Below are 27,191 nucleotides of genomic sequence, written 5' to 3' on the forward strand. Positions count from 1 at the left end.
TCAATAAAAGTTTATTTTCGGTAAAAATATTTCGATTCAACATGGAAGTCGAATTCAATTAATCTTTGTGTCCACGACAAAATAAAATAATAAGAGGTTAGTCAACATATATGTATATATAATTTCATTCCAAAAAATACATATAATCAACTGAAATATAGAAGGAAAAGAAAATATTAAGAGTCAATCCTATGCTACTCCTAATGTTATTACTATCTCTTACCGTGAAGATGAGCCCAAATACCAAAACAAGGCATTAAAATACGAGTTTAGTATGAATCTGGTTCGGGAATTCTTTGGCCATTGCTTTTGTTTTCTTTCCGAACACTCAATCATATGAATATGCACTGAAATAAATGGCGTTACTTGATTTTCTTCCCACTGAAGAGCCTTTGAGAGTCTGAGTTTCCATTGAATGAGTTTCTAAAATTCTTATAATGGCTTGATTATCAATGTAAGATTATAGGGATGAAAGGAACATAGTTTTCTATATCTTTTACTATGTCTCAATTTATTTAAAATAATTGAGAAGTAAGAAACTGTTACCAACCATATTGAAAAGAACAGTTCCATAAGATCGCCCGTCGGAAGGTTTGGGAATATTTAGAGGAATGTTGCTACCGGGAGCGCGAGTTCAAGACTGAGGAGCTATGGAGATTAGGTAATTTAGGTTGATAAGTTGTTGATCAATGTCCATTTTTTCTCCAGCTCTATTGTGTTGAATGTTTTTTTTTTTTTGTATAATAGTGTATAGTTCCCTTCAAATATAGGTAATGATGATTGTGTGTGTATATAGATGTGAATCATAAAATCTTAGAGATACGTTGTTTATTCTTCTCCTACTTAATTATTATGAATGCTCCAGTTTTTCCTAGTGCACCACCACTGGAAATTAGTTATGAATGTCAAACATGTACAGTTGAAGATGAAGCACCTGCAGTTCAAGAAGAAGAAAAAGAAGATGACCCAGATGCGGTAGAAGAGCAAGATGTTGAAGCACCTGCAGTTCAAGAAGAAGAAGAAGAAGAAGACAACCCAGATGCGGTAGACGAAACAACTGCTGAAGAAGATGAAGCAATAGTTGATGAAGAAGACGGCGACGACGCTGATGAAGAAGATGAAGCAATATATGATGAAGAAGATGAGAGATTTGCTGTTGAAGATGAAACAGATGCAATACAAGATAGCGGGTATGAGCTGAGTGAGGATGATGTTCACGTCGATGGTGATATCGTAGACGTTGGTTTGAGGAAGCTTCAGAAGAAAGGAAAGGCCGTAGTTAGTGACGAAGAAGGCTTACTGGAATCTGGTAGTGAGTATGGCGATGAATGCGACATTGGTGGTAGGCATAGCTCATCTTCAAGTGAGACAGAAGAAGTGACAAAAAAGAGAGCCGGTACATCGACAAAGGGCCAGAATCCGAAAAAGAAGTTGCCAACATTTCGGGAATTCAATGTTGAGATAGATATGAGAAATCCAACTCTGAAGTTGGGTTTAGTATTTCCCAGTCCAAAGGTTTTTAGAGAAGCAGTGAGAGAATATGCCATAGCTGCTGGGAAATAAATTTTCTTTAAGAAAAATGACTCAACCAGGGTTCGAGCCGACTGTAAGGATTCGAAATGTAAGTGGGTTTGCTATGCATCGTACCTTGGAAAGACAAACTCATTTGTGATCAAGACATATCAGCCGGAGCACACATGTGCGAGGACGAACAAGAATAAGTTTGCTACTTCCAAGTGGCTGGCGAACAAATATATACAGTATTTTAAAGACAGTGATTCCTGGTCGGCACCACAGTTCATGAATAAAGTCCAAAACAACTATATTTTGGACTGTTCGTATATGAAGGCGTATAGGGCAAGGAAGTTTGCTGAGAAAGTCATAGAAGGGTCCTATAAGGAACAATACAGTGCTTTGTGGAGTTATGGAGCTGAAATAAAGCGAACAAATCCTGGATCGACGGTTGAGTTTGAGTGCGATCATGATTCGGAAGGCAAACCAATCTTCAAGCGAATGTACATTTGCTATGCCGGGTGTAAGGAAGGTTTCCGATCGTGTAGGCCGCTCATAGGTCTATATGGGTGTCATATTAAGGGACATCACACGGGGCAGCTACTTAGTGCAATTGGTATAGACGCAAATAACAGCATGTTCCCGGTTGCCTTTGCTGTGGTTGAGTCCAAGGGAAAAGCATCGTGGTCATGGTTTTTGAATATTCTGAGAGAGGATATCAGTATTAGGAATGGATTGCATTGGACGTTTATCACGGACAAACAAAAAGGCCTTAAAGAAGCTTTGAACGGACTTTGGGACGAAGGATCAGAGCCGGCTGAGCATAGGCATTGCGCAAGACATCTTCAAAGCAACTTTACAAAGGTAAAAAATCTGTGATGGTAAAAAGATCTGCAATTTAATCATTTTAATATAAACTAGTAATTACATGACTTTTTTCTTTGTCTAAAATTAAATATATATATATATATATATATATATATATATATATATATATATATATGGAAATAATATTCCATGAAGAATAATGCATACAACCTGCCTAATAGTGGGATTAAAATGGAAAAAGAGACTAAGCGTCCAAATGGAAATTTTAGATTTTAGTAGCAAGTTGAAAAATAGAAGTCACGCTTGGTTTAAAGGTGGTGATAGAAGAAATAGCCTTGGTTAGATTGTTGTCCAACATGTTAACTTTGAATTTGCTAAGTACGTGTTGACTGATAGAATGTTGAGTAGATTTACAGAAACAACTAATGTGGAATAATAAATGAGTAGTGAAGCAAGAGATAAAATACATAGAGAATAGTAATCAGTGATGAACATCTAATTCCAGAATGTCAATGTGATCATTACATAAGACAGTTTTGTGATCTGAAATGGGTAGTAGAAATTAGAGTCACTTTATTTATTTTCGTTGATACAGTATCCATCTGGGTCCATATTCCATGAAGAATAATGCATACAACTTGCCTGCTAGTGAGGTTTACTAAAACTTAAACCAATATTTTTATACTATATTTCTCTCTTTCACTCTTTCATTATGAGTTCATACAGGTCTTCAAAAGACAGTTTATGAAGGTGACAATGATGGCAGCTGCTCAAGCATACTCAACTCATGGTTTTCAGACTAACATGGACTTCATAAAAGCCGAGGACGAGAAGGCGTATGAGTGGTTAATGGAGAAGGAGCCTCAACACTGGGCTAGATGCAACTTCCGAACTGCTATCAAGTGTGACATCCTCCTCAATAATCTGTGTGAATGTTTCAATGGAACACGAGCTATTCTGCTAGCTAGACAAAAGCCTATATTGTCTATGCTAGAAAGGATAAGAATGTACATCTTGCAACGATTCACAAAACAAAGACTTGCAGTGGATAGATGGCATGGTGATATAGGGCCAAGGATCTCAGAAATTCTTGAGAAGAACAAACTGAAGAGCGCTGAAAACATTGCAAAGTGGGCCGGTGATTCAGATTACCAGGTGACTAACATGTACGGGTCGATGTACGCGGTTAATCTCAGTGACAAGACTTGTTCTTGCAAACGATGGAACCTTTCAGGTATTAACAACTCTTTGTAATGTACATAGCTAACAAACAATACTTTATGTCTCTCTAACAATACAATTGTGTCAGGTATTCCGTGTTCGCATGCTATAAACTGCATCTGGCAAAGGCAAGAAGACCCTGTTCAATATGTCAGTGAGTGGTAGTACAAGCATGTGTATGTTGCTACTTACAAACACAAAATAAACCCACTGAACCCGATTAAACAATGGCCCAAGACCGGACTTCAACCAATGGAAATGCCATCAGACAGAGCAGAGCCTGGAAGGCCCAAAAAAGTTAGAAGAGTCGAACACGACGAAGTTATTCGACCGGGAGCAACCAGGATGTCAAGAAGATTTGTTATTACAAAATGTTCAAAATGTGGCGAAGAGGGACACAACATCAAGACTTGTTTTAGAAGGAAGCAAGCAGAAATGGTTAGTTTTTAATTTCTTGGGCTCATAATTTATTTACTGTAATTAGAGATCTTGTTAACTTTTAACTAAATACATGTGTCTATAATCAGCGCAAAGAAAGGGCAACTTCGCGCAAAAAGAAACAGTCAACTCCTCAAATAGGAAGTCAACCACGTCGTCACCAAGCCACTCGTGAACGAAGTCAGCAACCAGCAAGTCAGTCCAATCCAGCAAGTCAGCAACCACGGGTAAAAATTGTTACTCATAACTCAATTTCAAGCTTTTTTGTATACCTTACAGTAGTCTAAAGTATTCTGAATTTTGTGTTGTAAAGGAGTCCGAGACTCATGGCCGCGAGTAGTCCGAGAAGGTGCCAATCAGGACTTCAACCTAGGGGTTTATTTAACAAGTGAATTGTCTAGGTTGTTTTTGTGGAACATTGTGAAAGGACCATGTTGGTAATAGGCTGGTTTTGGTAACAATTTTTGGGACAGATTATGTAGCTAATCACTGTTAGTGATGCCATGTAATGTCAAACTCATTCTAAATTATGCATGTATTATGGTCCTCTTTTGGTACAATATTAAGTTATGAATGGATTATGGGTTTTCTTTTGACTTCATTTACCAATTTTTTTTTTTCATTTATTATTGACCATTGCCTTCCAAAATCTGATGCAAATTAAGTGAACTGGGTTGTTTGATTGCTATTGTCAAGTTCAGATTCAGAATCAGAAATTTCTCATTTTACTTTCACCTGTCTAATTGTGAAACATGAGCACCTCTGAAAGTTGAATGTTCTCAACAAGTATGCACTCATTTGTTTACCATGTAACATTTCAGAACTTACGCATAAACAACATATTTTCACACCTCATTCTTACACATAAACAACATATGTTCACATTTAATAGAGACAGGTACGTTCAACTATTACAAAACAGCATATGTTACACAAAACAATTGCACACTATAAATTACTTGCAAACTATTACAAATAACAATACCATACATATAATCAACATGATCTTCATTTTTTTTTATTCATTTGTAATTTTCCCAATAATTTCAACAGAGACAGGTACGTTCAACTCCATATCAATTTCACCAAGTTCTTCTTCAATCTGTGTCCTCTGTTTTTCAGCTTCCATTGCGTGTAACCTCCTCAGCAAACCTGGGATTACCTGCATCGACCTCGTACACATTGGCGGATCCAACCAATCAAAATGCCCGCAGCCTCTGTCTTTGGAGTTCTGAAATAAAAAAAGAATTGTGAATGAAAAAAACCCAACATCGACACAAAAACCTTATACAAATGCACAGAACCAGATTTCTCTTTCCTTACCTTAAAATTACGACAACCAAGAAACCTTCGACCTGGGTGATCGTCAGTCCAAGCCATACGCTCCACGCTCGCGACTCCACATCGACACAGTCGACGATTTTCTGGGGACGAGCTCACTTCGTTGTTGCTGTCAGAAGTTTGACTTCGTCGGCGATAACCGAGGCTCATCTCCTCTAATCTTGCTCGACTTCGAAGAAGAGATAACCATGCGAGTTTTTTAGGGTTTTTAGGGCACACAGTCTCGATTTGGAAGAGAGAGTCGGAGGCAAGTTTATTAGGTTAAGGTAATTTATATAGCATTTAAATATCAATTAATAATGTGTTAAAAATGGCATTTTAATAATTTTCCAAATCAGCCGTTCAAAAAAATAAATGGAAGGACTGAATTGTTAAGAAATTCAAAGTTTAAGACCACTGATGCGAGAAAAAAAAAAGTAGGGATGAGTTTGTTAAGTGGTCAAGAGTCCAGGGGGCATTTAAGTAATTTATCAAAAAAAAAAAACTATAGAAAAAAATATATAATTGATGAAAAAATTCAGCTCTTGTTACAATTATAGAATTTAATTTAATAAAAATATTTATATACATTAATATGCAAAAGCAAAATAGTTAGACAGAAATTTCAAATTACCGATTTAGAAAGTGGTTGATAAATAAAACGCCCTTCTTAATTTCAACAGGTTAAGACAAATTTTCAAGATTTAGCGAAAGTTTAAATCATTATTCATTAGTATTATTTTTTGTAAAAGATAAGAAAAACTTTCTCATTAATATTCCAAAAAAGAAAAATCAGTAGACCTCTTAGGCTCTTAGCATAGGATTTCTACACAGGACATCACTGATTTGTGAAATGGGTAAACTGAATTCTACGCAGGACATCACTGATTTGTGAAATGGGTAAACTGAATTATACGCAGGACATCACTGATTTGTGAAATGGGTAAATTGAATTCTACGCAAGACATCACTGATTTGTGAAATGACCAAGCTACCCTCTGTGATGAGCCGTATTTCGTTTGAAATACTAATCTGCTTCGCGGACCACGATACCACCAGTGCTTCTCCACTCAGAATCGTTGATTCCGTCGAAAGGGTACAAATACACACACTCTCTCTTCCCGTTTTACATTTATGAAAATTACGCAACAACCGAAAACAGAGTAATATTGTCCTTTTATTCGCTTGCAGAGAGAATTCCTTTCCCTCCAAGCTCTCTTCCTCATTTTGGTATAAGCTCTCGCACTACTCTCTCTCTCTGCTTTTCACTGAAATTTCTTGCTCGAAAAACCCTAATTCCGAATATCGCAACAAAGGCCAATCACGGTACGAAATTGTGATTTTTAGGCTATGCGATTTTTCTCATTGATCCTTTCAATGCATGTTCGAGTTTCTGAGGGTTTTTTTTTTCTAGTTTTTTTTTCTTTAAATCTTTTAAGTTTTCGTTTGATACCGGATTGGTAATCGAGGCTCAGAGAGTGTATTCGGAAACTTAGAATTTTAGTCTCATGTCATTAGCTACTGAGTTATTCTAAAACAAGCCTCTCGATAGTTTATTTTTGTTTATAAATTTCCTTTCATGTAGATATTCTTGCTTTATGTTTGTTCTTTTTGGTTTCGATTCAAGCAATGATTTACTGTACTCACGAGAAATTAGACTAAATCTGATGCTCTTCATTCATCTTTTTCCCAAATCTCTATGAGTTTGACATTATTTAGTGAAAGAGGAAACTGTAAAAGTTAACTTAATTAGCAGTTCATTCTGACGTTTGTTAATGTGTATCCATTGAGTTTTCAAAATATCGAGTATTATGATGTTGTTATAAAGAGTAATATTAAGTGAATAAGAAACCATAACAATTAGCTTGATTAGCAGCTCATTCTAACGTTTATTTATTATGTGTAGTTATCAATTGCCTGGCATTTTTGCATATAGATGTCTTATGTTATTACTTTCTGTTTTCTACTTTATGGTTTCGATTCTGTAACGACTTCAATGTTTTCACCATATAAATTCAAAGATCCTTTGATTACCTTATTACCTTGAACATATCGTCGCTTATAAGTATTTTGTTACAGGTTGGCTAAAAAACATGGGATTAGTCGACGAGGCAATTGTGGAGTCCGAGGAAAACCTGGCTTTGCCTCCACCGCGTGCAGTGATTCCCAACGATGTGAAGATGGAGATGCCACTGAGGCCAAAGTACACAGTAATGACTAGAAGTACACAGAGCATGGAATTCAAAATCATAGGCTTGAGTGAACTCCCGTGCAACAAGCTATTGTATGTACTTATCTTGTGAATATGTTCTTTCTGTTGCTCATATATGCCAGTTTCCGCACTACTCAAGATGGCCTTTCTCTTAATATGGGTAATCGTTCTTGTGCTGTGATTCATTGTAGCCTTGTTCACATGCAATAATAAGTTTACTATCGTTCTATGTCGTGTTTTGATTTGTATTCATAATTAACACGTACAGACTCTATCCAGGTGTTTCGACGACTATGATTCTGCAACCTGGACCAGTAACCGACTTTCTGAGAGCCGATCAGGGTGTGCGTGAGAACCGTTATATTGATTGGGTGAAGGTTAGTATTTGGATATTGTCTATGTAGATCCTTGTTTCTTTCGGGGTCTCAACACTGCAGTGATTTGCAGGCAAAGAGGATGCTAAAGAGGATTAAGACATCACATCAGAGTATGGAATTGAAAATCATAGGCTTGAGTGAACTCCCGTGCGACAAGCTATTGTATGTACTTATCTTGTGAATATGTTCTTTCTGTTGCTCATTTGTTCTAATGTTCCATCTGGGATTCTGCTGAAATTGATCGTATATCTCTCCACAGTTTTCCTTTGAAGGTGAAAAACGGGGGTGATGTTGAAAATGACGGGCAGACCAAAGATGTAGCCGTTTACGAGTACTTCACCAGACACCGTAATATAGAACTTGGCGAGTCCGCATATATGCCATGTCTTATTGTTGGCAGGCCTAAAAAGCCCGATTATCTGCCAATTGAGGTACACCAATTTCTATTAGATTTAGTTTTTCAAATTCTCTCTCTGCATTCGAGTTTTGATATGGTGTTTTAGCTTTGCACCCATGTTTCACTTCAACGCTACACGAAAGCATTATCCTCAATCGAGAGGACGGCATTGGTTGAAAAATCGTGGCTAAGGCCTCAGGATAAAACAAAGATCCTCACTGATGTAAGCTTTATTTGCCGCCACCTTAATGCATATTTTATCTTCTCCAAGTTTTGTTCTAACTTTTCTGTCCCGACCTGTAATTTCAGGCAATTCGCAACCACCGATATGATATTGACCCGTTGCTGGGTTCCTGTGGTATCTCCATCGAGAAACGATTCATTAAACTTGAAGACCGTATCCTAGATCCCCCAAAGGTAACATAAAACATAAAATGCAAGGATTCTGTACTTATTTTGTTTATATAATCTGGTCTAGGAGTTGGAAAATCTGATCTTATATGTATTTGTGTTTTACTGTAAGTATATTGCATGTTTTCTTGTATGATATACGTGCATTCGGTAGCCATATAGCTTTGAACTGGCCAAATTCACAGCATCGCTTTAAGATTTGATTGATGAATCTTATAGGAAATATTCTTATCTACTTTTTTTTTTTTTTTTTTTTTATAAATTCATGAAAATGATTATTTACCTAAAATTCACCAAACGTTGGTTACGTTTAAATTGGCTATTTTTCTAATGGACAAAAAAAAAAATTCAGTTAAGCGTACCTTCTGATGGGAATAAGCTCTTTTGCTTTAAGAGATTAATGAACTTTTTGGATGTCAATAAATTTACAAAGAATCAATTATTTTTCTTTGAATATTTATTGACATGTCTTTCAATAAGTTTATGAATGTCAGTAAATTTGGTATTTTTGATAATTTTTATTTTTATCATATAAATTAGTTAAGTAATTTAAAATGGGAGATTAGATAAAAACAAAAAAAAAAAACAATTTCGAGTTTGTTTGTTTAATATTTTAAATATCCATTTTGATTTAATGAATATAGGTATTTCACATGTGAAAAGCGAGGGAATAGAAAAAAAAACGTAATTGTACAAAATGACTACTCAGAAGTATGAAATAAAATACAATTAATGATTTTGATCCAAAATCATTTAAATGGTCATAAGTTGGCGTTAAGGTTTTGAAATCACTTCACCTGATTAAATGTTCACCTAGCGTGTGGACGACCAACTTGTTGAAAAATTGATTAATTTTAACAGTTTTAATCAAGATGATAAACAAACAAAACAATCAAGCAGAAAACAATAAGGACAAACAAGGATTGGTAACCATGTTCGGTATAAACAACCTACTCAGGAGGACTGATACGTCCGGGTGCAAACAATCCACTATAATCAATCGTCAGAAGAATAAGAATATTATGTTTGACAAAACTCCATTTTGCAATCACTGTCGTCTTTGACCTCTTCAATGGATGTAGATATGAGCTCTCCTCATACTCACTCTTTATGTTTAATTCAATATTCTCCCGAAGATTATCAGCCGCGACAATGCAGAAACATGCACTTGCCAAGTCCGACCACGGAATGATAAAGAAACTTGTAAGAACCAATAGCTACTTGTCGATGAAAATATCCGGTGTAGAGAGACTAGCTAGAGGAATAAGGTTGCGTGAATTTACCTAGCAAAAAATCAAGAGACGACCTAATTCACTCAGAAGGAGTTTTATACTAGGTCAAGTCTCAAATCTCTCGCGTATCTCTCAAAATTGAAAACCAAATATACGATAATATATACCCAATATATTTTAGACTAAGAAACCAGAAGTTTCCAGTTTTTGGTCGCTGGAGAGAACAACGTAGAACAAGTAGCACAGGTCTAGAACATCTTCTTGTAGCTTCAGTCGAACATCTTAAACACAAAATTGTTTTGCCAAACAAACTATGCCACCGAAGAAATAACAGGTTTTTTTTAAGCTTTTTACGAAGTAATTAAATCACACATAAAATTCCTGATATATTTAAATATTTATAAAGGGCTATAGAACGCTTGCAAAAAAAAAAAAAAATACAGGAGAATGAATGACTAATCAAATCAATAAATATTCGATCAAAAAAAAAAAAATCAATAAATAAGGATTTCATAATCTGATACGACTATCATATGTGTCATAAGTGGGCATTACCCAGATCGGTGGTCGTCGATAATTCATCTTCGAAACAATGTTTCCGCTGAGGCCAAAGTGAAACTTGAACGTTTTGGTGTCGACATGATAGATACCAAAGTCACCACAGCGTCCATCTTCCTTATATCGAAACCGTTCCAAGTCATAGCTAAAATATATACAGTTTGGCAAACACCCAATGACCTCCCTAGCATCAACGCAAATGGATGAATCGTCGCCCACAAAAATGGCTGTATTTCCAATGCTTTTCAACGGAATCCATGTCCTCGTCTCGAAATCCATTCTCAATATTCTGAACCATGTTGTCACGCGAGAACAATGATCCTCAGAAAACATAGTACCCCTCGCTACCTGCCAAAGACTCCCGCAATTCGACTCGACTAGATATCTCTTTAGCCAACAATTGCTCGCCCACAGCCGCGGAGGAGGCTTCGGGGAAAACGGCTCCAAGAACGGCTTGCTCGGGTCCGAAATATCCAGAGAAAACACGGCACCGTCGTAACCTGTGAAGTAGAGTCGACCCTCGTAACAAGCCATTTCTACCGGACATGGAAAACTACTCTCGACCAGTCTCTTGAGCACTCTCCACGTCGAGTCTTTCGCGGGTCTAATGTATACAATCCCTACATATCGTATGATCACGAAGACGCAACAATCGTCCGGACTTTCAAGTGGATCCGATGTGATCAATACTTTGAGCACATGACTCCCTCTATAAATGTCCGAATGATCCTCTTGCGCATGGTGAGCTTTTGAGTCGCGATAAATCCCGTACATGTGTGGGAGATGAACAATGTGAGGATTATTATCATCCCGTCCCTTATTCATGGAGAGAGGTTTGTACAATGTTACAGACAGATCTTCGTACATAACGAGTAGCCATCCTTGAGAAGAGCCGCTATGCCAATCTTCGTACGGCACCGATAGCTTCGTGGCCAAGAATTTGTTGTCTATGGTGTTGTATATGCTCCAAGAATGCTCGTCTTCGTCATCGGGAACGAGAAGCATCGGAATTTGCCTCTGTTTAATTTTAATGTGCTTGAAAACTGAGTGCCACCTAGGGCAAACGATCCCAAATTGTAAACTATCTTTCACTGATCCCAATTTCTCCAAGATCGCATCTAATATGTGTTTTGGAAATATATCCCAACCTACAACACAAATACAAGTCGATGCTGTTTATCAAATAAAATTGAAAGAAAAGAAACAATTCATCATGCCAAAGTAAGATAATAGCTCAGAACGATACAATTTTGTATATGCTATTCATACAAAATTGAAAAAAAGGCTCAGAATGGTATTTTGAGGGTTATTACTTAAACAACACCGTATGATTATAATAAGAATTAACGAGAAAGGTCAAAAAAAAAAAAAAAGCATACCCTGAGGGTCGTTGATATGTTCCATGTTCCAACTCTCTCTCTCTCTCTCTCTCCAGAGAAATAAACTTGTGATAGCCACAGACCTCGAAGTGTTATATTTATATGGAAATCTCAGCACCTCGTTTTTGTTATGAAGAATGTATAAGGAAACAAGTGTTATATTTATATGGAACGAATCGGAATGCTTCCTCCGAACAAAGAAAAAGAGAAGAAAAAAAAGGGAAATCATATAAATCCTATACAAACGCGAATGAAATATTTAAACTCCTAATCCTACTTTAAAATCTCAACGAAGATAATAAATAGCCAAGGCGAGATATATATACAATATTAATTTTAGGGAAAATATCACGAGTATCCCTTGTGTTTAATCGAAATGCGAGATTTATCCCCTCTATTTTTAGAGATATCAGACATATCCCTCCAGTTTAATATAAATGACATATACATCCCCTAAAAAATGTTATATTACAAATATCATCATTTTCGTTTATTTTTTACAAAAAAATAATTTGAAATCCCCTAAATACCCTTAATGAAATAATTTTTTATCTTCTATTCTATATACAAAAAAATTAAATTAAAAAAATTTCTTTATAAAAAGTTAAGGTTTTTTTTTATAAAGAGAGATTTTGATTTTTTTTATTAAAATAGTAAATAAATATTTATTCTATTAAGGGTATTTTGAGGAGTTCAAATTATTTTTTTGTAAAAAATAAACGAAAAGGGTGATATTTGTAATATAACATTTTTTTAGGGGATGTATATGTCATTTATATTAAACTGAAGGGATATGTCTGATATTTCTAAAAATAGAGGGGATAAATCTCGCATTTCGATTAAACACGAGGAGTACTCTAGATATTTTCCCTTAATTTTATAAAGGTAACAGATTTATAACTCATCCGGAAACGTGGTACCTAGGATAGCCTAGTGGTAATTCCACACCACCTCCTGTGTGGAGGTCGTGAGTTCATTCCCCACTGCAGTGAAGCTGCCTTAAAAAAAAATAACTCATCCGGAAACAGATTTACAATATTAATTTTGCATAATAGTCATAAACCCACATTAATCAAGCTAACATACTATAATACCCTCCATTTAATAAAAAACGATTTTGAATATAAAATAAGAAGTTTGAAAGGAATCACGTGGAACGATAAGAATATTGCCACATAAATATAATAAAGAAAATTAAATGCCAAAATAAATCAGTTTGACTTACATCTCAACGATAAAGGAAATTAAATGCCACATTTTGAACCTTCTCAAACTCACTTGCCTAAATCAATGGAAAAAATAAAACGAACCCCAAAAACTCTTCAAGTGCTAAAAATCTCGACAAAGGCGATATGGAGCGAAAAAGTGCTGACGATTGATGAAGAGGTAATTCGAATTAGTCTCGAATCCTAAAAATGTGGAAATCTAGGGTTTTGGTTAGGTATATTTTTAAAAAATTAGGGGTTTGTTGGTGTTTCTTCGTGGGTTGATAAAAAAAATTTGATATTTTTTTCAATTAATTAGCAAAATAGCCCACTTAAACGGTTGGTATTGCGAAATAGCCAACGTTTTGTAAATATTAGATAAATATTCACTAGTATGACGTGGACCTATTAGAATTTTTTTCACTTTCCAATTGTATCCTTCCTGTTTAAATTTCCGAATTTATTTAAAACTAGAATTTTTATTTCGTGCCTATCCAAATTTAAACAAAATCTGTAGGCTTAATTCGTTTCCTTTTTTTAGCAAATGAATAATTACGTGGCATTGATTTGTTTTCTTATTTTCGTATCCATATAATTGGTAGTTATTATTTTCAAAATTCACTGAGAAGAATTTCTTTGTATTTCAAAATTCGTATCCATTTAAGTAATTTATGACAAAAAAAAAACTATAGAAAAGAATATATAATTGATGAAAAAATTCAGCGCTTGTTACAATTATAGAATTTAATTTAATAAAAAAAATGTTTATATACATTAATATGCAAAAGCAAAATAGTTACACAAAAATTTCAAATTATCGATTTAGAAAGTGGTTGATAAATAAAACGCCCTTCTTAATTTCAACAGGTTAAGACAAATTTTCAAGATTTAGCGAAAGTTTAAATCATTATTCATTAGTATTATTTTTTGTAAAAAGATAAGAAAAACTTTCTCATTAATATTCCAAAAAAGAAAAATCAGCAGACCTCTTAGGCTCTTAGCATAGCACTGTAGCACGTCCAAAACCAAAATGGGTAAACAGAATTCTACGCAGGACATCACTGATTTGTGAAATGACCAAGCTACCCTCTGTGATGATCCATATTTCGCTTGAAATACTGATCTGCTTCGCGGACCACGATACCACCAGTGCTTTTCGACTCAGAATCGTTGATTCCGTCGAAAGGGTAAACAAATACACACACCCTCTCTTCCCGTTTTACATGTATGAAAATTACGCAACAACCAAAAACAGAGTAATATTGTCCTTTTATTTGCTTGCAGAGAGAATTCCTTTCCCTCCAAGTTCTCTTCCTCATTTTGCTATAAGCTCTCGCACTACGCTACTTCTTTCTCTCTCTCTCTCTGCTTTTCACTGAAATTTCTTGCTCAAAAACCCTAATTCCGAATATCGCAACAAAGGCCAATCACGGTACGAAATTGTGATTTTTAGGCTATGCGATTTTTCTCATTGATCCTGTCAATGCATGCTCGAAAAACTGAGGTTGTGCTCGACCTCAGTTGGACTCCTCGTCTGATTAGTTGAGTCGCGGCTGCAGGATGGAGATGCGTGATGAGATTAGTCTCCAAGTGGGAGATTGTTAGTGGTGGAGCCTAATTTGAGGAATTTGAAAAAGTCCCACATCGTTTAGAGAGAGTAACTTTGTACAATTCCTTTGTATATATAAAGGATGTTATGTGTTGTATTCTTTGTACCTTAAAAATACAAGAAACACTTGTACTTGTAAACAACTCCCCATTCAGGTTTATAGTTTTGCAGCGGCAAAGTGGATGTAGCTTTCTCATTGAAAGTGAACCACTATGAATCTTTTGTGTCCCTTCTTTTATTTTGTTATTTGTTTGTTTTCTGGAGAGAATGGTTTGACTAAGTAAACGGCGAAGTGACAAACTAAATCCAACGACGTTTGGACGAAGTGACGAAGTCAATCCTAACAGCGCTGTTGCCGGAGAGGAGAACGGCGGTAACGGTGGCGATGAAAATGAAGAGGGTGGCGTACCACCCGTCGCAGTATGGCCGTGGAGGGGTTCCAATGCCCTTTCCCTCAATGCAACGGAAAGACGTTTGGGTTCAAGAGTGGGTATATACTCTACCGGATGAAAGTCCACAGCAATGTGTCGAGGAGGAAATCAACCTCTCACCCCAGATAGCTTTCCTGACCACACGTGTTGATGATGGAAAAGATCCAGGAAGAGGAAAAATGACTCTGTTTCCACACATTAGGCAATATGTTTGTGATAAATATAATAACAAAAAATGTCGCGTTGCACTACCATTTGTATTGTTTTGTTCCTCTCTATGAGAACACTTAACAAAATAATTTAACAAAAAAAACTTGATAAAATGGTCAACAATTGAGGTTATCATTATTATTATTATTTACTTTAGGGAACTCGAGGTTAATATTTTGAAACCAAATTGTATCAATTACATAATGTATTATAATTTTAGCTTCCAATACCAACAATTAAAAAAAAAACTTGATAAAATGGTCAACAATGGATATTGTATTATTATTATTATTATTATTATTATTTATTTTAGGGACCTCGTGGTTAATATTTTGATATTTTAGGGACCTCTCAACATCACGCATCTCGTTGCGTGCTTGCTTGCTTCACAAATATGATTGGATATTCCATTCCCGCTAAACTTCATTCGCGTTTTTGAATCCTCTCAAAATACTCTCGCTTTTCTCTCAGCGAAACAATGGTGAGAAAAAGTGAAGATTGTAGTTCTTTGTTCTTCTACTTCTTCTTCAGGATAAATCGGTCTCGCGTTGATCCGATAGTTATCTTTCTCTTCCTCAGGTTATCGCTCAGGATCGGAAGCGGAAATCACTGAACAGGATTCACTGCTTCTGGTAATCAATTCTATTCTCTTTTGTTTAGTTCCTTTTTGCTTCGTCTACAATTTCAATGGCTTCTAGTTGCTTCGTGTTTGGGTCTGTAAAAAAATACATGAAAATGAATAAGACACGACATGAACACGACACGTAACCTGAATTGTCACCCGTAGTAACAGCCAATGTTTAAATTGTCATTTTGTTTAGTTCCTTTTTGCTTCGTCTACAATTTCAATGGCTTCTAGTTGCTTCGTGTTTGGGTCTGTAAAAAAATACATGAAAATGAATAAGACACGACACGAACACGACACGTAACCTGAATTGCCACCCGTAGTAACAGCCAATGTTTAAATTGTTATTTTTCATTTACAAATATATAATCGACAAAAAAAAACTATAGAAAAAAATATATAATTGATGAAAAAATTCAGCGCTTGTTACAATTATAGAATTTAATTTAATAAAAAAATGTTTATATACATTAATATGCAAAAGCAAAATAGTTACACAAAAATTTCAAATTACCGATTTAGAAAGTGGTTGATAAATAAAACGCCCTTCTTAATTTCAACAGGTTAAGACAAATTTTCAAGATTTAGCGAAAGTTTAAATCATTATTCATTAGTATTATTTTTTGTAAAAAGATAAGAAAAACTTTCTCATTAATATTCCAAAAAAGAAAAATCAGCAGACCTCTTAGGCTCTTAGCATAGCACTGTAGCACGTCCAAAACCAAAATGGGTAAACAGAATTCTACGCAGGACATCACTGATTTGTGAAATGACCAAGCTACCCTCTGTGATGATCCATATTTCGCTTGAAATACTGATCTGCTTCGCGGACCACGATACCACCGGTGCTTCTCGACTCAGAATCGTTGATTCCGTCGAAAGGGTAAACAAATACACACACTCTCTCTGCCCGTTTTACATTTATGAAAATTACGCAACAACCAAAAACATAGTAATATTGTCCTTTTATTCGCTTGCAGAGAGAATTCCTTTCCCTCCAAGTTCTCTTCCTCATTTTGCTATAAGTTCTCGCACTACGCTCTTTCTTTCTCTCTCTTTCTCTCTCTCTCTCTCTCTCTCTCTCTCTCTCTCTCTCTCTCTGCTTTTCACTGAAATTTCTTGCTCGAAAACCCTAATTCCGAATATCGCAACAAAGGCCAATCACGGTACGAAATTGTGATTTTTAGGCTATGCGATTTTTATCATTGATCCTTTCAATGCATGCTCGAAAAACTGAGGTTGTGCTCGACCTCAGTTGGACTCCTCGTCTGATTAGTTGAGTCGCCGCTGCAGGATGGAGATGCGTGATGAGATTAGTCTCCAAGTGGGAGATCGTTAGTGGTGGAGCCTAATTTGAGGAATTTGAAAAAGTCCCACATCGTTTAGAGAGAGTAACTTTGTACAATTCCTTTGTATATATAAAAGATGTTATGTGTTGTATTCTTTGTACCTTAAAAATACAAGAAATACTTGTACTTGTAAACAACTCCCCATTTAGGTTTATAGTTTTGCAGCGGCAAAGTGGATGTAGCTTTCTTATTGAAAGTGAACCACTATGAATCTTTTGTGTCCCTTCTTTTATTTTGTTTTTTTGTTTGTTTTCTAGAGAGAAGGGTTTGACGAAGTAAACGGCGAAGTGACGAACTAAATCCAACGACGTTTGGACGAAGTGACGAAGTCAATCCTAACAGGGCTGTTGCCGGAGAGGGCGGGGCCGCTGTCGGAGAGGAGAACGGCGGTAACGGTGGCGATGAAAATGAAGAGGGTGGCGTACCACCCGTCGCAGTATTGGCCGTGGAGGGGTTCCAATGCCCTTTCCCTCAATGCAACGGAAAGACGTTTAGGTTCAAGAGTGGGTATATACTCCACCAGATGAAAGTCCACATCAATGTGTCGAGGAGGAAATCAACCTCTCACCCCAGACAGCTTTCCTGACCACACGTGTTGATGATGGAAAAGATCCAGGAAGAGGAAAAATGACTCTGAACATGCACGACTATTGATAAAATAGATTCTCTTGAAAATCATACTGATACTTTCGATTCATAGTTGCATGAAGTAAATTGGTGAATCCACGTAGTTAGACGAGATCTTTTTTCCTTTTAAGAAACATCTTTTAAACAAAGTCAATAAAAGTTTATTTTCGGTAAAAATATTTCTATTCAACATGGAAGTCGAATTCAATTAATCTTTGTGTCCACGACAAAATAAAATAATAAGAGGTTAGTCAACATATATGTATATATAATTTCATTCCAAAAAATACATATAATCAACTGAAATATAGAAGGAAAAGAAAATATTAAGAGTCTATCCTATCTACTCCTAATGTTATTACTATCTCTTACCTTGAAGATGAGCCCAAATACCAAAACAAGGCATTAAAATACGAGTTTAGTATAAATCTGGTTCGGGAATTCTTTGGCCATTGCTTTTGTTTTCTTTCCGAACAGTCAATCATGAATATGCACTGAAATAAATGGCGTTGCTTGATTTTCTTCTCACTGAAGAGCCTTTGATAGTCTGAGTTTCCATTGAATGAGTTTCTAAAATTCTTATAATGGCTTGATTATCAATGTAAGATTATAGGGATGAAAGGAACATAGTTTTCTATATCTTTTACTATGTCTCAATTTATTTAAAATAATTGAGAAGTAAGAAACTGTTACCAACCATATTGAAAAGAACAGTTCCATAAGATCGCCCTTCGGAAGGTTTGGGAATATTTAGAGGAATGTTGCTACCGGGAGCGCGAGTCCAAGACTGAGGAGCCATCACTACTACAAAAATAGGATTCTACAACGCTTAAAAACAGTTGTAGAATGATTCTACAACGCTTCTTAAGCGTTGTAGAATCCTGCGTTGTAGAAGCTTCTACAACGCTTAAAAATCCGTTGTAGAATCCAACAGCTTTCTACAACGCTTAATGATCCGTTGTAGAAACTAAGCTTCTACAACAGATTCTTAAGCGTTGTAGAAGCTTCTACAACGGTTTGAATCCATTGTGTAATTTTTAAACATTTTCAAACATCTCACCGCGGCGAAGTATATTTCGCGCCGCGGCGACATATTCTACAACGGATATTCAATCCGTTGTAGAAGCACGTCGCCGCGGCGAGAAATATACGTCGCCGCGGCGAGTTATTTGCCGCGGCGAGGTACGTTCCATGCCGTGGCGAGAACATTCTACAACGCATAATAATCCGCTGTAGAATCATCTCGCCGCGGCGAATATTACACTTCGCCGCGGCGAGAAATTCGCCGCGGCGACGTCAAATCTTAGCCGCGGCGAGATTATTCTACAACGGATTATTATGCGTTGTAGGAATGTGATGAATTTTTTTTTTAAAACTCGCCGCGGCGAAGAAAAAATCTCGCCGCGGCGAGACTAAGATTTCTAATTTCCCTGCTCTCGGTATCTTGTCTCGCCGCGGCGAATAATATTTCCCGCCGCGGCTCGAATTACTTGCCGCGGCGAGAAAAAAAGTTCGCCGCGGCGAGAATCATTTATTTTCAATCCAGAATCTGTTTTTTACACGATACTAGCACCTGAAAATAATCTTCAATACAAAAAATATCTAATATATACATTCATCTTCAAATATCCTCATCTTCAAAACATTCAAAATCTAATATATACATCTTCAAAAAAACTAGCTAATCATCACAGTTAATAAATGTTTGTACATAAGTTACCCATTCTTCTCTAACTCTCTCTAAATCCTCTTTCGTATAGGATTTCTTATTTTCTAATTTTCCTACACCTCCTACGACTATATCACGCATATAAGAAATGACAAAATACCCGCATTCCATGTTTCCCGTTTGTCTCGGAGCGTCCCAAGCCTTGATGTACGTTGATTGCCCGTTACTATTGGCGTTTTGATGCTCGAGCTTGAAATCAACAAGAACCCTATATAACACGGAGATTATAAGAGAAAAAACATCTAGAACGGTTTATAATAAAAATTATTTAAGAAATCAAAATATTACCTTTTTATCAATCGATTTAAATCGGTTGGGATTTTATTTCTCAACGGGTCAAAGAACATAGCGCTATTTCTCTAAAGGTCGAGGACAACGAGCATCCAATGCGCACCTTTGTTATATGGCATCAAAACTAATTCACCAAATTTGCAATCTCGTACCACGTTTCCAACGTCCTTGACTCGTTTTGACAAATAAGCCTCCTCGTCGTCATTTTCGATATACGAACTTAAGCTCGGATTTATAAAACAAAAATTTCGAGTCTTCTTCGCCTTTTCTAGCCTCGAGCGTAGATAGCTATGACAAACAAATATTTAGTTGATCAAAACACTAAATATTGAATATTGATATTAAAAAACGCATATAAAGAAAACTCTTACTCCATATAAACCGTTATGCTCCCCGCGCCAATTTCCAAGTATTGCAAAAAATCGGAAATGTCTTCAAATGACACCGGAATCGGAATAGCCGCGAGACTTGGACTAACATTGACCATAATCACATCCCCTTCCGGTAACATTACTTTGTTGGCATGTTGAGCGAGCAATCGATACTTGGGATTAATCACCTTGTACGGAATCTTCTTAGTATCATCGATGCTAGCTTCACTCTCAAAACCGAGCTTTGAGAGTTGTTTGACAACCGGACCGCGACTCTCTATTCCCGAGTCCATTTCCATGAGTCTCTTCGGCCACGAGACAAACCCGCCTATAGCATCTTCAACGGTTTGAGCTTCTTCGGTGGGAATTGGCAATTTTGCTTTTTTAATCAAAACCCCCAAAACGGCCACGCGTAAATTTCCTTCCTCCAAAGGTGAGAAATGAACTACGCCTCCATTCATGTACGCTCGCCCATTTGCAACATGAATTGTGCCTCCGCACTCGGTGTCATCAATGAAAAGAAGACACTCGACGCTTTCATCCAAACTCGGTGTCACCGGCGTGGTTGGATTCAAAGAGCAACTAGCACGAACACTATTGGGTTTTTCCACAACAATAGGATCGATCTTCGGACGATCATCAACAATGATAGGATCGATCTTCGGACGATCATCAACAATGATAGGATCGATCTTCGGACGATCATCAACATCGTCGTGTTCTAAGCGAATCAAGAATTTTATCAATAACTTAATACCAAAACATTTATCTTTAATAAATAGATAAAAAAAAAAATTAAACATACCTAAAGAGACCGCTTCATTGACGTGTTCTTCAACATTTGCCATCTCTTTATCATCAACAACCTTCGCGTTGAGATTCTCTTTCACTTGCTCGACACTAGGCGACTCGACATTAATGCTACCATTTCCACCGAATGCCTTCATCACCAAAGACTTTAACTCGCTCATTTCCCGACGCATCTTCATTACTTCTTCGTTGGGCGTTGGAGGAACAAAGTACTTAAAACGCGACGTGTGTTTGGATTGACCGCAAACTCGCGACGTTCCCAAAGCTTCTTGCAAAACACTCTTTCCCGATTCCGGCAACCATGTCCCTTGCGATGCTTGTTGTGATAACGTTTTCTACACATAAAATTATTTGAAAATAAAATAATTTGAAAATAAAATTACAAGGTTAATTGTTATAACAAAGGTAAAGAACTTACGATTTTTTCTCCCATCAATTTGTCTTTCTCATCCTTGTAGTTATCTACGTCTTTCATTCGCGAGTCAATCCAAAGTTCCTCTTTCGTAGGCCATTCCCCCGTTTCGTCATGCTAGTAAGAAGTAATTATATAATAAATTAAAAAATAATTGCAACATTTGAAATAACTAAAAGAAAAAAATGAATCTAACCTTTTCTTGATCAAGCTTTCGATATCCATTTCGGCCCGTTCGAGATTTGTACACACTTTTTCCGATATTTGATTTCCCATGTTCCGATGTTTGTTTGAACATTTCGGTTCGTCTATACTCAACAAATGCTATCCAATCTTCTTCGGTGATACTTGTATAGTATTTCAAAATACAAGCCGGTCTCTTTAAGGCGATTGGTTCGTTGATTATGTCTTTGAGTAGATCGTTGTATATCTCATGAAGAAATAACCTTGCGGCTTCTCCGACTCTCATAAGGCAATCGTGTTTTTGTTCGATAGGAATCGTAAATCCTTCTTGCATTTCGTTCCAAATCCGTTCTTTAATTTGGGCGTTGTCTTTACATCTCCAATCACGCATCGAAAGTGGAACGTGTTCTCTTGCTAACACGCCAAAGTAACTCGACAACTCATCACCCTCTTTACCGATTGGTTGCCCTTTATCATCAAATTGTACCGGGATTTTTTTACCAAGTGTTTTAGCCTTATTAACCCGACCCATAAGAGTGTTTCTTCGTTTTCCTTGTTCATCGGAGTTAAGCGCTAGTTGTCTTCTAATTTTTCTTTTACCACTACCGCTAGAAGTAGTAGTAGTGGACGACATTGAATCTAATAAACAAAATTCAAATCATAATTTCAATTTTCAACTCAAATGTAATCAAAATTTCAACTCAAATGTAACAAAAATCAAATATAAACTCAACTCCAATCACAATATAAACTCAAATCCAATCCGATTCTAAACAAAAACACAATTTCAATCCCAATTCAATCTACTATCAAATATATTTCTCAAATCAAATCAATATCAAACTTCAATTCAATAAACTCAAATCCAATACAATATCTCCTAATTTCAAATCAATATCGAATTCACACTAAATAAAGTCCATGTAAAAATGTTCAAAAACATTACCCGGAGTTGGACGAGCACAAGGGCGGCGAAGAGAAGGTGGTGAGATGAGGGCCGGAGAGGTAATGGACTTGCACGGCGAGGTGAGGGCGCGCGCGCGCGGCGAGGTGAGGGCGAGCGGCGAGGGTGGGCACGAGCGAGGTGAGACTGGAGGGCGGCGTGGGCGCACGGCGAGGTGAGGGGGGGGGCTTAGCGAGAGGGCGGCGTGGGCGCACGGCGAGGAGAGGGAGGTGAAGGTCGGAGAGAGGGAGAGAACGCGCGGGGCGAGGGCACGGGGGCTCAGCGAGGTGAGGGACGGAGAGAGAGAGAGGGGCCGAGAGAGAGAGAGGCGGGGCGGCAAGAGAGTGGCGGAGAGAGAGAGAGGGACGAGAGAGATGAGTAGTGGAGATGAGAAGAAATGAGAATGAGAAATGAGGGAAACTTGAAAAAAAAAACGCTAAGTATAGATATGAAATGGGCGGGTAGTTAAAAAAATTTGAAATTTTCAGATTTTAAGACGCTCCTACAACGCTTATTCTAAGCGTTGTAGAAGCTCGCCGCGGCGAAGTGTATTTCTCGCCGCGGCGGGATGATTCTACAACGCTTAGAGTAAGCGTTGTAGGATCCTCGCCGCGGCGAAACCAAATTCTCGCTGCGGCGAGAGTTACCCAGAAACGTCTCGCCGCGGCGAAAATTTTCCATCGCCGCGGCGAGGTAACCCTATATGTCCTCGCCGCGGCAGTAGACAATTTCCGCCGCGGCGACACCTTCCTACAACGCTTCTCTAAGCGTTGTAGAAGCTTCGCCGCGGCGAAATATAATTCCCGCCGCGGCGAGGAATACATTCGCCGCGGCGTAAAATGTATGTTGCCGCGGCGAGACTATATGTCTGAAAGATGGTGCTCTCGGTAAGATTCTCGCCGCGGCGACGACGTGTTCCCGTCGCGGCGCAGGACTTCTGCCGCGGCGGGATTTGTACCTCGCCGCGGCGAGACTATATGTCTGAAAGATGGTGCTCTCGGTAAGATTCTCGCCGCGGCGACGACGTGTTCCCGCCGCGGCGCAGGACTTCTGCCGGGGCGGGATTTGTACCTCGCCGCGGCGTGACATTCTACAACGCTTTTGGAAGCGTTGTAGAATGTCTCGCCGCGACGAAGTAGAAATTTCGCCGCGGCGAGTGACACGAGACTGGTAATATAAATTCTCATTTCTGGTCTTTTTCACTTTGACCTCTCTCATAACCTCACTCGAAAAAATTCTCATAACCTCATTCTAGAGCGTCCTCGTTTACTAGTCTCATCTACACATTCAAATCTTGTAAGTTCTTCTTTAACTTGTTCTAATTGTTGTTCTCTTGATAGTTTACTAATTAGAATTGCCAATTTTTTGTATAATTAGGGTTTTTCTATGAATATGAAAAAGTGGATGTGGGAGAATAGATTGAATGAGATATATCGGAAAGGTGTAGATGAGTTTTGTGATTTTGCTAGAGAGAACATGGTAGATTTGAAATCTATTCGTTGTCCTTGTATTAAATGTGGAAATCATAGACATTTTTCGATTGATGTCGTTCGGACCCATTTGTTTGCATATGGAATAATGACCTCGTATCAAAGATGGTTCTACCATGGTGAGGTTTTTCGTTCTACGGCAAATGAGGATGATGTTGAAGATGATATTGATGATATGTGCGGAATGATGAATGATTTGGAGGACGATTTTGTTGAGCGACCGGAATTGTTTGAGTCCATGATGAATGATGCGGAGACACCATTATATGAAGGGTGTACAAGCTATTCGAAGTTGTCATTTTTAGTTACATTATTTCATTTGAAGGCGTCAGGGGATTGGACTAACACTAGTTTTACTCTATTGTTGGAAACACTGAAAGAAGCATTTCCGAAAGACAATAAAGTACCTTTAAGTATGTATGAAGCAAAGAAGACTTTGGGTACATTAGGCATGAAGTACGAGAAATTCCATGCGTGCCCAAATGATTGTGTTTTATATAGACACGAGTATGAAGATCTAGATGAATGTCCGACGTGCAAAGAGTCACGGTGGAAGAAGGGTAAAATTCCATGTAACGGGGTTAAAGGAGTTCCAGTTAAGGTACGTACATTTTCATCACTTGATTAGGAAATACATGTAGCTCATATTCATTATTTATTACTGATTTTTGTTAAATATATTTCAGTCGTTATGGTACATTCCTCCAATGCCGCGCTTTCGTCGAATGTTTAATAGTGTCAAACACGCGAAGAACATGGTTTGGCACTCCGAAAAGCGTATCGATGATGGTATGTTGAGACATCCTGCTGATGCTGCACAGTGGAAATCATTCGATTTAGAGTATAAGGATTTCAGTGTTGATACTCGAAATTTGCACCTTGGTCTAGCTTCTGATGGAATGAACCCGTTCAGCATGATGAGCAGTAAATACAGTGTTTGGCCAGTTATGCTTGTGAACTACAATCTCCCTCCAAAGCTATGTATGAAGAGAAAGTTCTTGATGTTAACGCTTTTGATTTCAGGACCGAATCAACCAGGAAATGATATTGATGTCTATTTGGCACCGTTGGTCGATGATTTGAAGATGTTATGGGAGAAAGGGATGGAAGTTAAAGACGCTTACCGTGGAGATTCGTTCAACTTAAGGGCAATGTTAATGTGGACTATTAACGATTTTCCGGCCTATGGAAACTTGTCAGGATACTCTGTGAAATGCTCAATTGGTTGTCCGATTTGCATGAAAGACACATCTTCCATCCATTTGAAGCATGGTAAGAAAACTGTTTTTCTGGGTCATAGAAGATTCTTACCAAGAGATCACTCGTATAGAAGATTGAAACAAGCGTTTGATGGAAATTCAGAAGAACGACCCCCTCCTAGAATTTTTTCTGGTGAAGATGTCTATGAGATGGTTAAAAACGTCAATGAAGTGCTTGGGAAAAGAAAGCGGAGTGCTAGTACTAAAGAATCGTTCAAAGAGAATCCTAGGAAGAAGAAATCGATTTTCTACGACCTTCCTTATTGGAAGACACACTACGTCCGGCATTGTCTGGATGTTATGCACATCGAGAAAAATGTTTGCGAATCGCTTATTGGTACACTTCTTGATGATCCAAATAAATCGAAAGACGGAATACAATCTCGATTGGATCTCAAAGAGATGAATATAAGAAGCATTTTGCATCCCGAGGAGGGGGGTGGGAAAAAAACAAAATTACCACCGGCAAAGTACACTCTAGATCGAAAGGAGAAAAAAAAATTGTGTAACTGGTTTGCTTCTATTAAAGTCCCCGAAGGTCATTCGTCAAACTATAAGAGGTTCGTGTCTTTGAAAGATTTGAGACTTACTGGAATGAAGACGCACGACTGTCATGTGCTGCTACAACAAATGTTGCCTCTTGCTTTGCGAGGAATTGTGCCAAAAGATGTGAGGTTTGCAATATCAAAGATATGTGTATTCTTTAACTCGATTTGCTCGAAGGTCATCGATCCAACTCGATTGGATTTAATGCAGTCAGAATTGGTGAAAACTCTGTGCTTGCTCGAAAAGATCTTTCCACCTTCGTTTTTCGACATAATGATCCACTTAACCGTCCACTTGGTACGTGAAGTGAAATTAGGAGGGCCCGTGTTTTTACGGTGGATGTATCCAATCGAACGTTATATGAAAGTGTTGAAAAGCTACGTGAAGAACTACAATAGGCCGGAAGGAAGCATAGTTGAAAATTACATAGCAGAAGAGTCGGTTGAGTTTTGTTCTGAGTATTTAGCTAAAACAGACGAAATTGGGTTACCCAAGAATACCAATTTTGATTCAAAAGCTCTATCTAAAGGTATTTTTTTTAACACTTTATTTGTTTATTTAAATTATATATGAACATTATTTTTAAGTATTTGTTTCATTATAGGTACTTATTCGATCGTCAACCGAAAAGAATGGGAGCAAGCAAGTCTCCATGTGCTACACAACGTTTCCGAGGTCAAGCCATTTGTGGATATTCATTTCAATGAGTTGAGAGTGAATAATCCAAAGAAGGGTAGAAATGAAAAATGGTTGCAAGAAGAGCACAACCGTTTGTTTCAAAACTGGCTTGGAAAACGCATATTTATAGAGGCAGGACATTCATCTACGTTGAGTAAACTATCTGGCGGGCCGTCCTCAATGGTTACAAGGTACACTGCTTGGTCTGTTAATGGTTTTACATTTTACACAAGGGAACGAGACAACAAGCATCCCGTACAAAATAGCGGTGTTACATTGTTTGCTGAAGCTTTACATGTTTCGTCGGCAAAAGATAAGAATCCAAAACATGCTTTTATGAAGTATTACGGATACATTGAAGATATTTGGGAACTTGATTATTGCGGGTTGCGAGTCGCATTATTCAAGTGCAAATGAGCAGACAATAATCACGTTAAAGTTGATAATGAAGGAGTTACAATTGTCGACTTTAGACGGATTGGCTACGAGAATGATTCATTTATTTTGGCTTCGCAAGCAAGTCAAGTGTTTTATGTTT

General features: G+C 37.5%; 3 protein-coding genes and 1 long non-coding RNA gene across 5 annotated transcripts; 2 read left to right on the forward strand and 2 right to left on the reverse strand.

Annotated features, from left to right (window-relative positions):
* Nucleotides 1–1,579: 1,579 nt before the first annotated feature.
* On the forward strand, nucleotides 1,580–4,339 carry LOC149403332 (uncharacterized). The gene is made up of 6 exons (XM_089608676.1): nucleotides 1,580–1,621; nucleotides 1,849–2,376; nucleotides 3,067–3,574; nucleotides 3,650–3,711; nucleotides 4,089–4,226; nucleotides 4,313–4,339. The coding sequence occupies exons 1-6, from the start codon at nucleotides 1,580–1,582 to the stop codon at nucleotides 4,337–4,339; spliced, it is 1,305 nt and encodes a 434-aa protein (XP_089464802.1).
* A 624-nt stretch (nucleotides 4,340–4,963) lies between these two features.
* On the reverse strand, nucleotides 4,964–5,534 carry LOC149403333 (uncharacterized). The gene is made up of 2 exons (XR_016295969.1): nucleotides 5,323–5,534; nucleotides 4,964–5,230 (listed from the first exon to the last, which is right to left on the reverse strand). It is a non-coding gene; the product is annotated as an uncharacterized LOC149403333 (long non-coding RNA).
* Nucleotides 5,535–7,595: 2,061 nt separating this feature from the next.
* LOC149403334 (protein argonaute 16-like) lies at nucleotides 7,596–8,858 on the forward strand. Of its 2 annotated transcripts, none has more exons than XM_089610006.1 (6): nucleotides 7,596–7,691; nucleotides 7,800–7,908; nucleotides 7,979–8,070; nucleotides 8,168–8,339; nucleotides 8,412–8,528; nucleotides 8,615–8,858. In XM_089610006.1, the coding sequence occupies exons 2-6, from the start codon at nucleotides 7,825–7,827 to the stop codon at nucleotides 8,729–8,731; spliced, it is 582 nt and encodes a 193-aa protein (XP_089466132.1). In that variant the 5' UTR covers nucleotides 7,596–7,691; nucleotides 7,800–7,824; the 3' UTR covers nucleotides 8,732–8,858. The 2 variants fall into 2 exon arrangements, with proteins under 2 accessions (XP_089466132.1, XP_089466131.1); XM_089610005.1 differs by having other exon boundaries at nucleotides 7,653–7,691; nucleotides 7,811–7,908.
* Nucleotides 8,859–10,458: 1,600 nt separating this feature from the next.
* LOC149403335 (putative F-box protein At1g44080) lies at nucleotides 10,459–11,910 on the reverse strand. The gene is made up of 2 exons (XM_089608677.1): nucleotides 11,886–11,910; nucleotides 10,459–11,654 (listed from the first exon to the last, which is right to left on the reverse strand). The coding sequence occupies exons 1-2, from the start codon at nucleotides 11,908–11,910 to the stop codon at nucleotides 10,459–10,461; spliced, it is 1,221 nt and encodes a 406-aa protein (XP_089464803.1).
* Between the last annotated feature and the right edge of the window lie 15,281 nt (nucleotides 11,911–27,191).

The sequence above is a fragment of the Urtica dioica genome, chromosome 3 (genome assembly GCF_054948205.1).
Source record: "Urtica dioica subsp. dioica isolate 48M chromosome 3, U.dioica_male_clone48M_v1_H2, whole genome shotgun sequence".
Taxonomy (NCBI): Eukaryota; Viridiplantae; Streptophyta; class Magnoliopsida; order Rosales; family Urticaceae; genus Urtica; species Urtica dioica.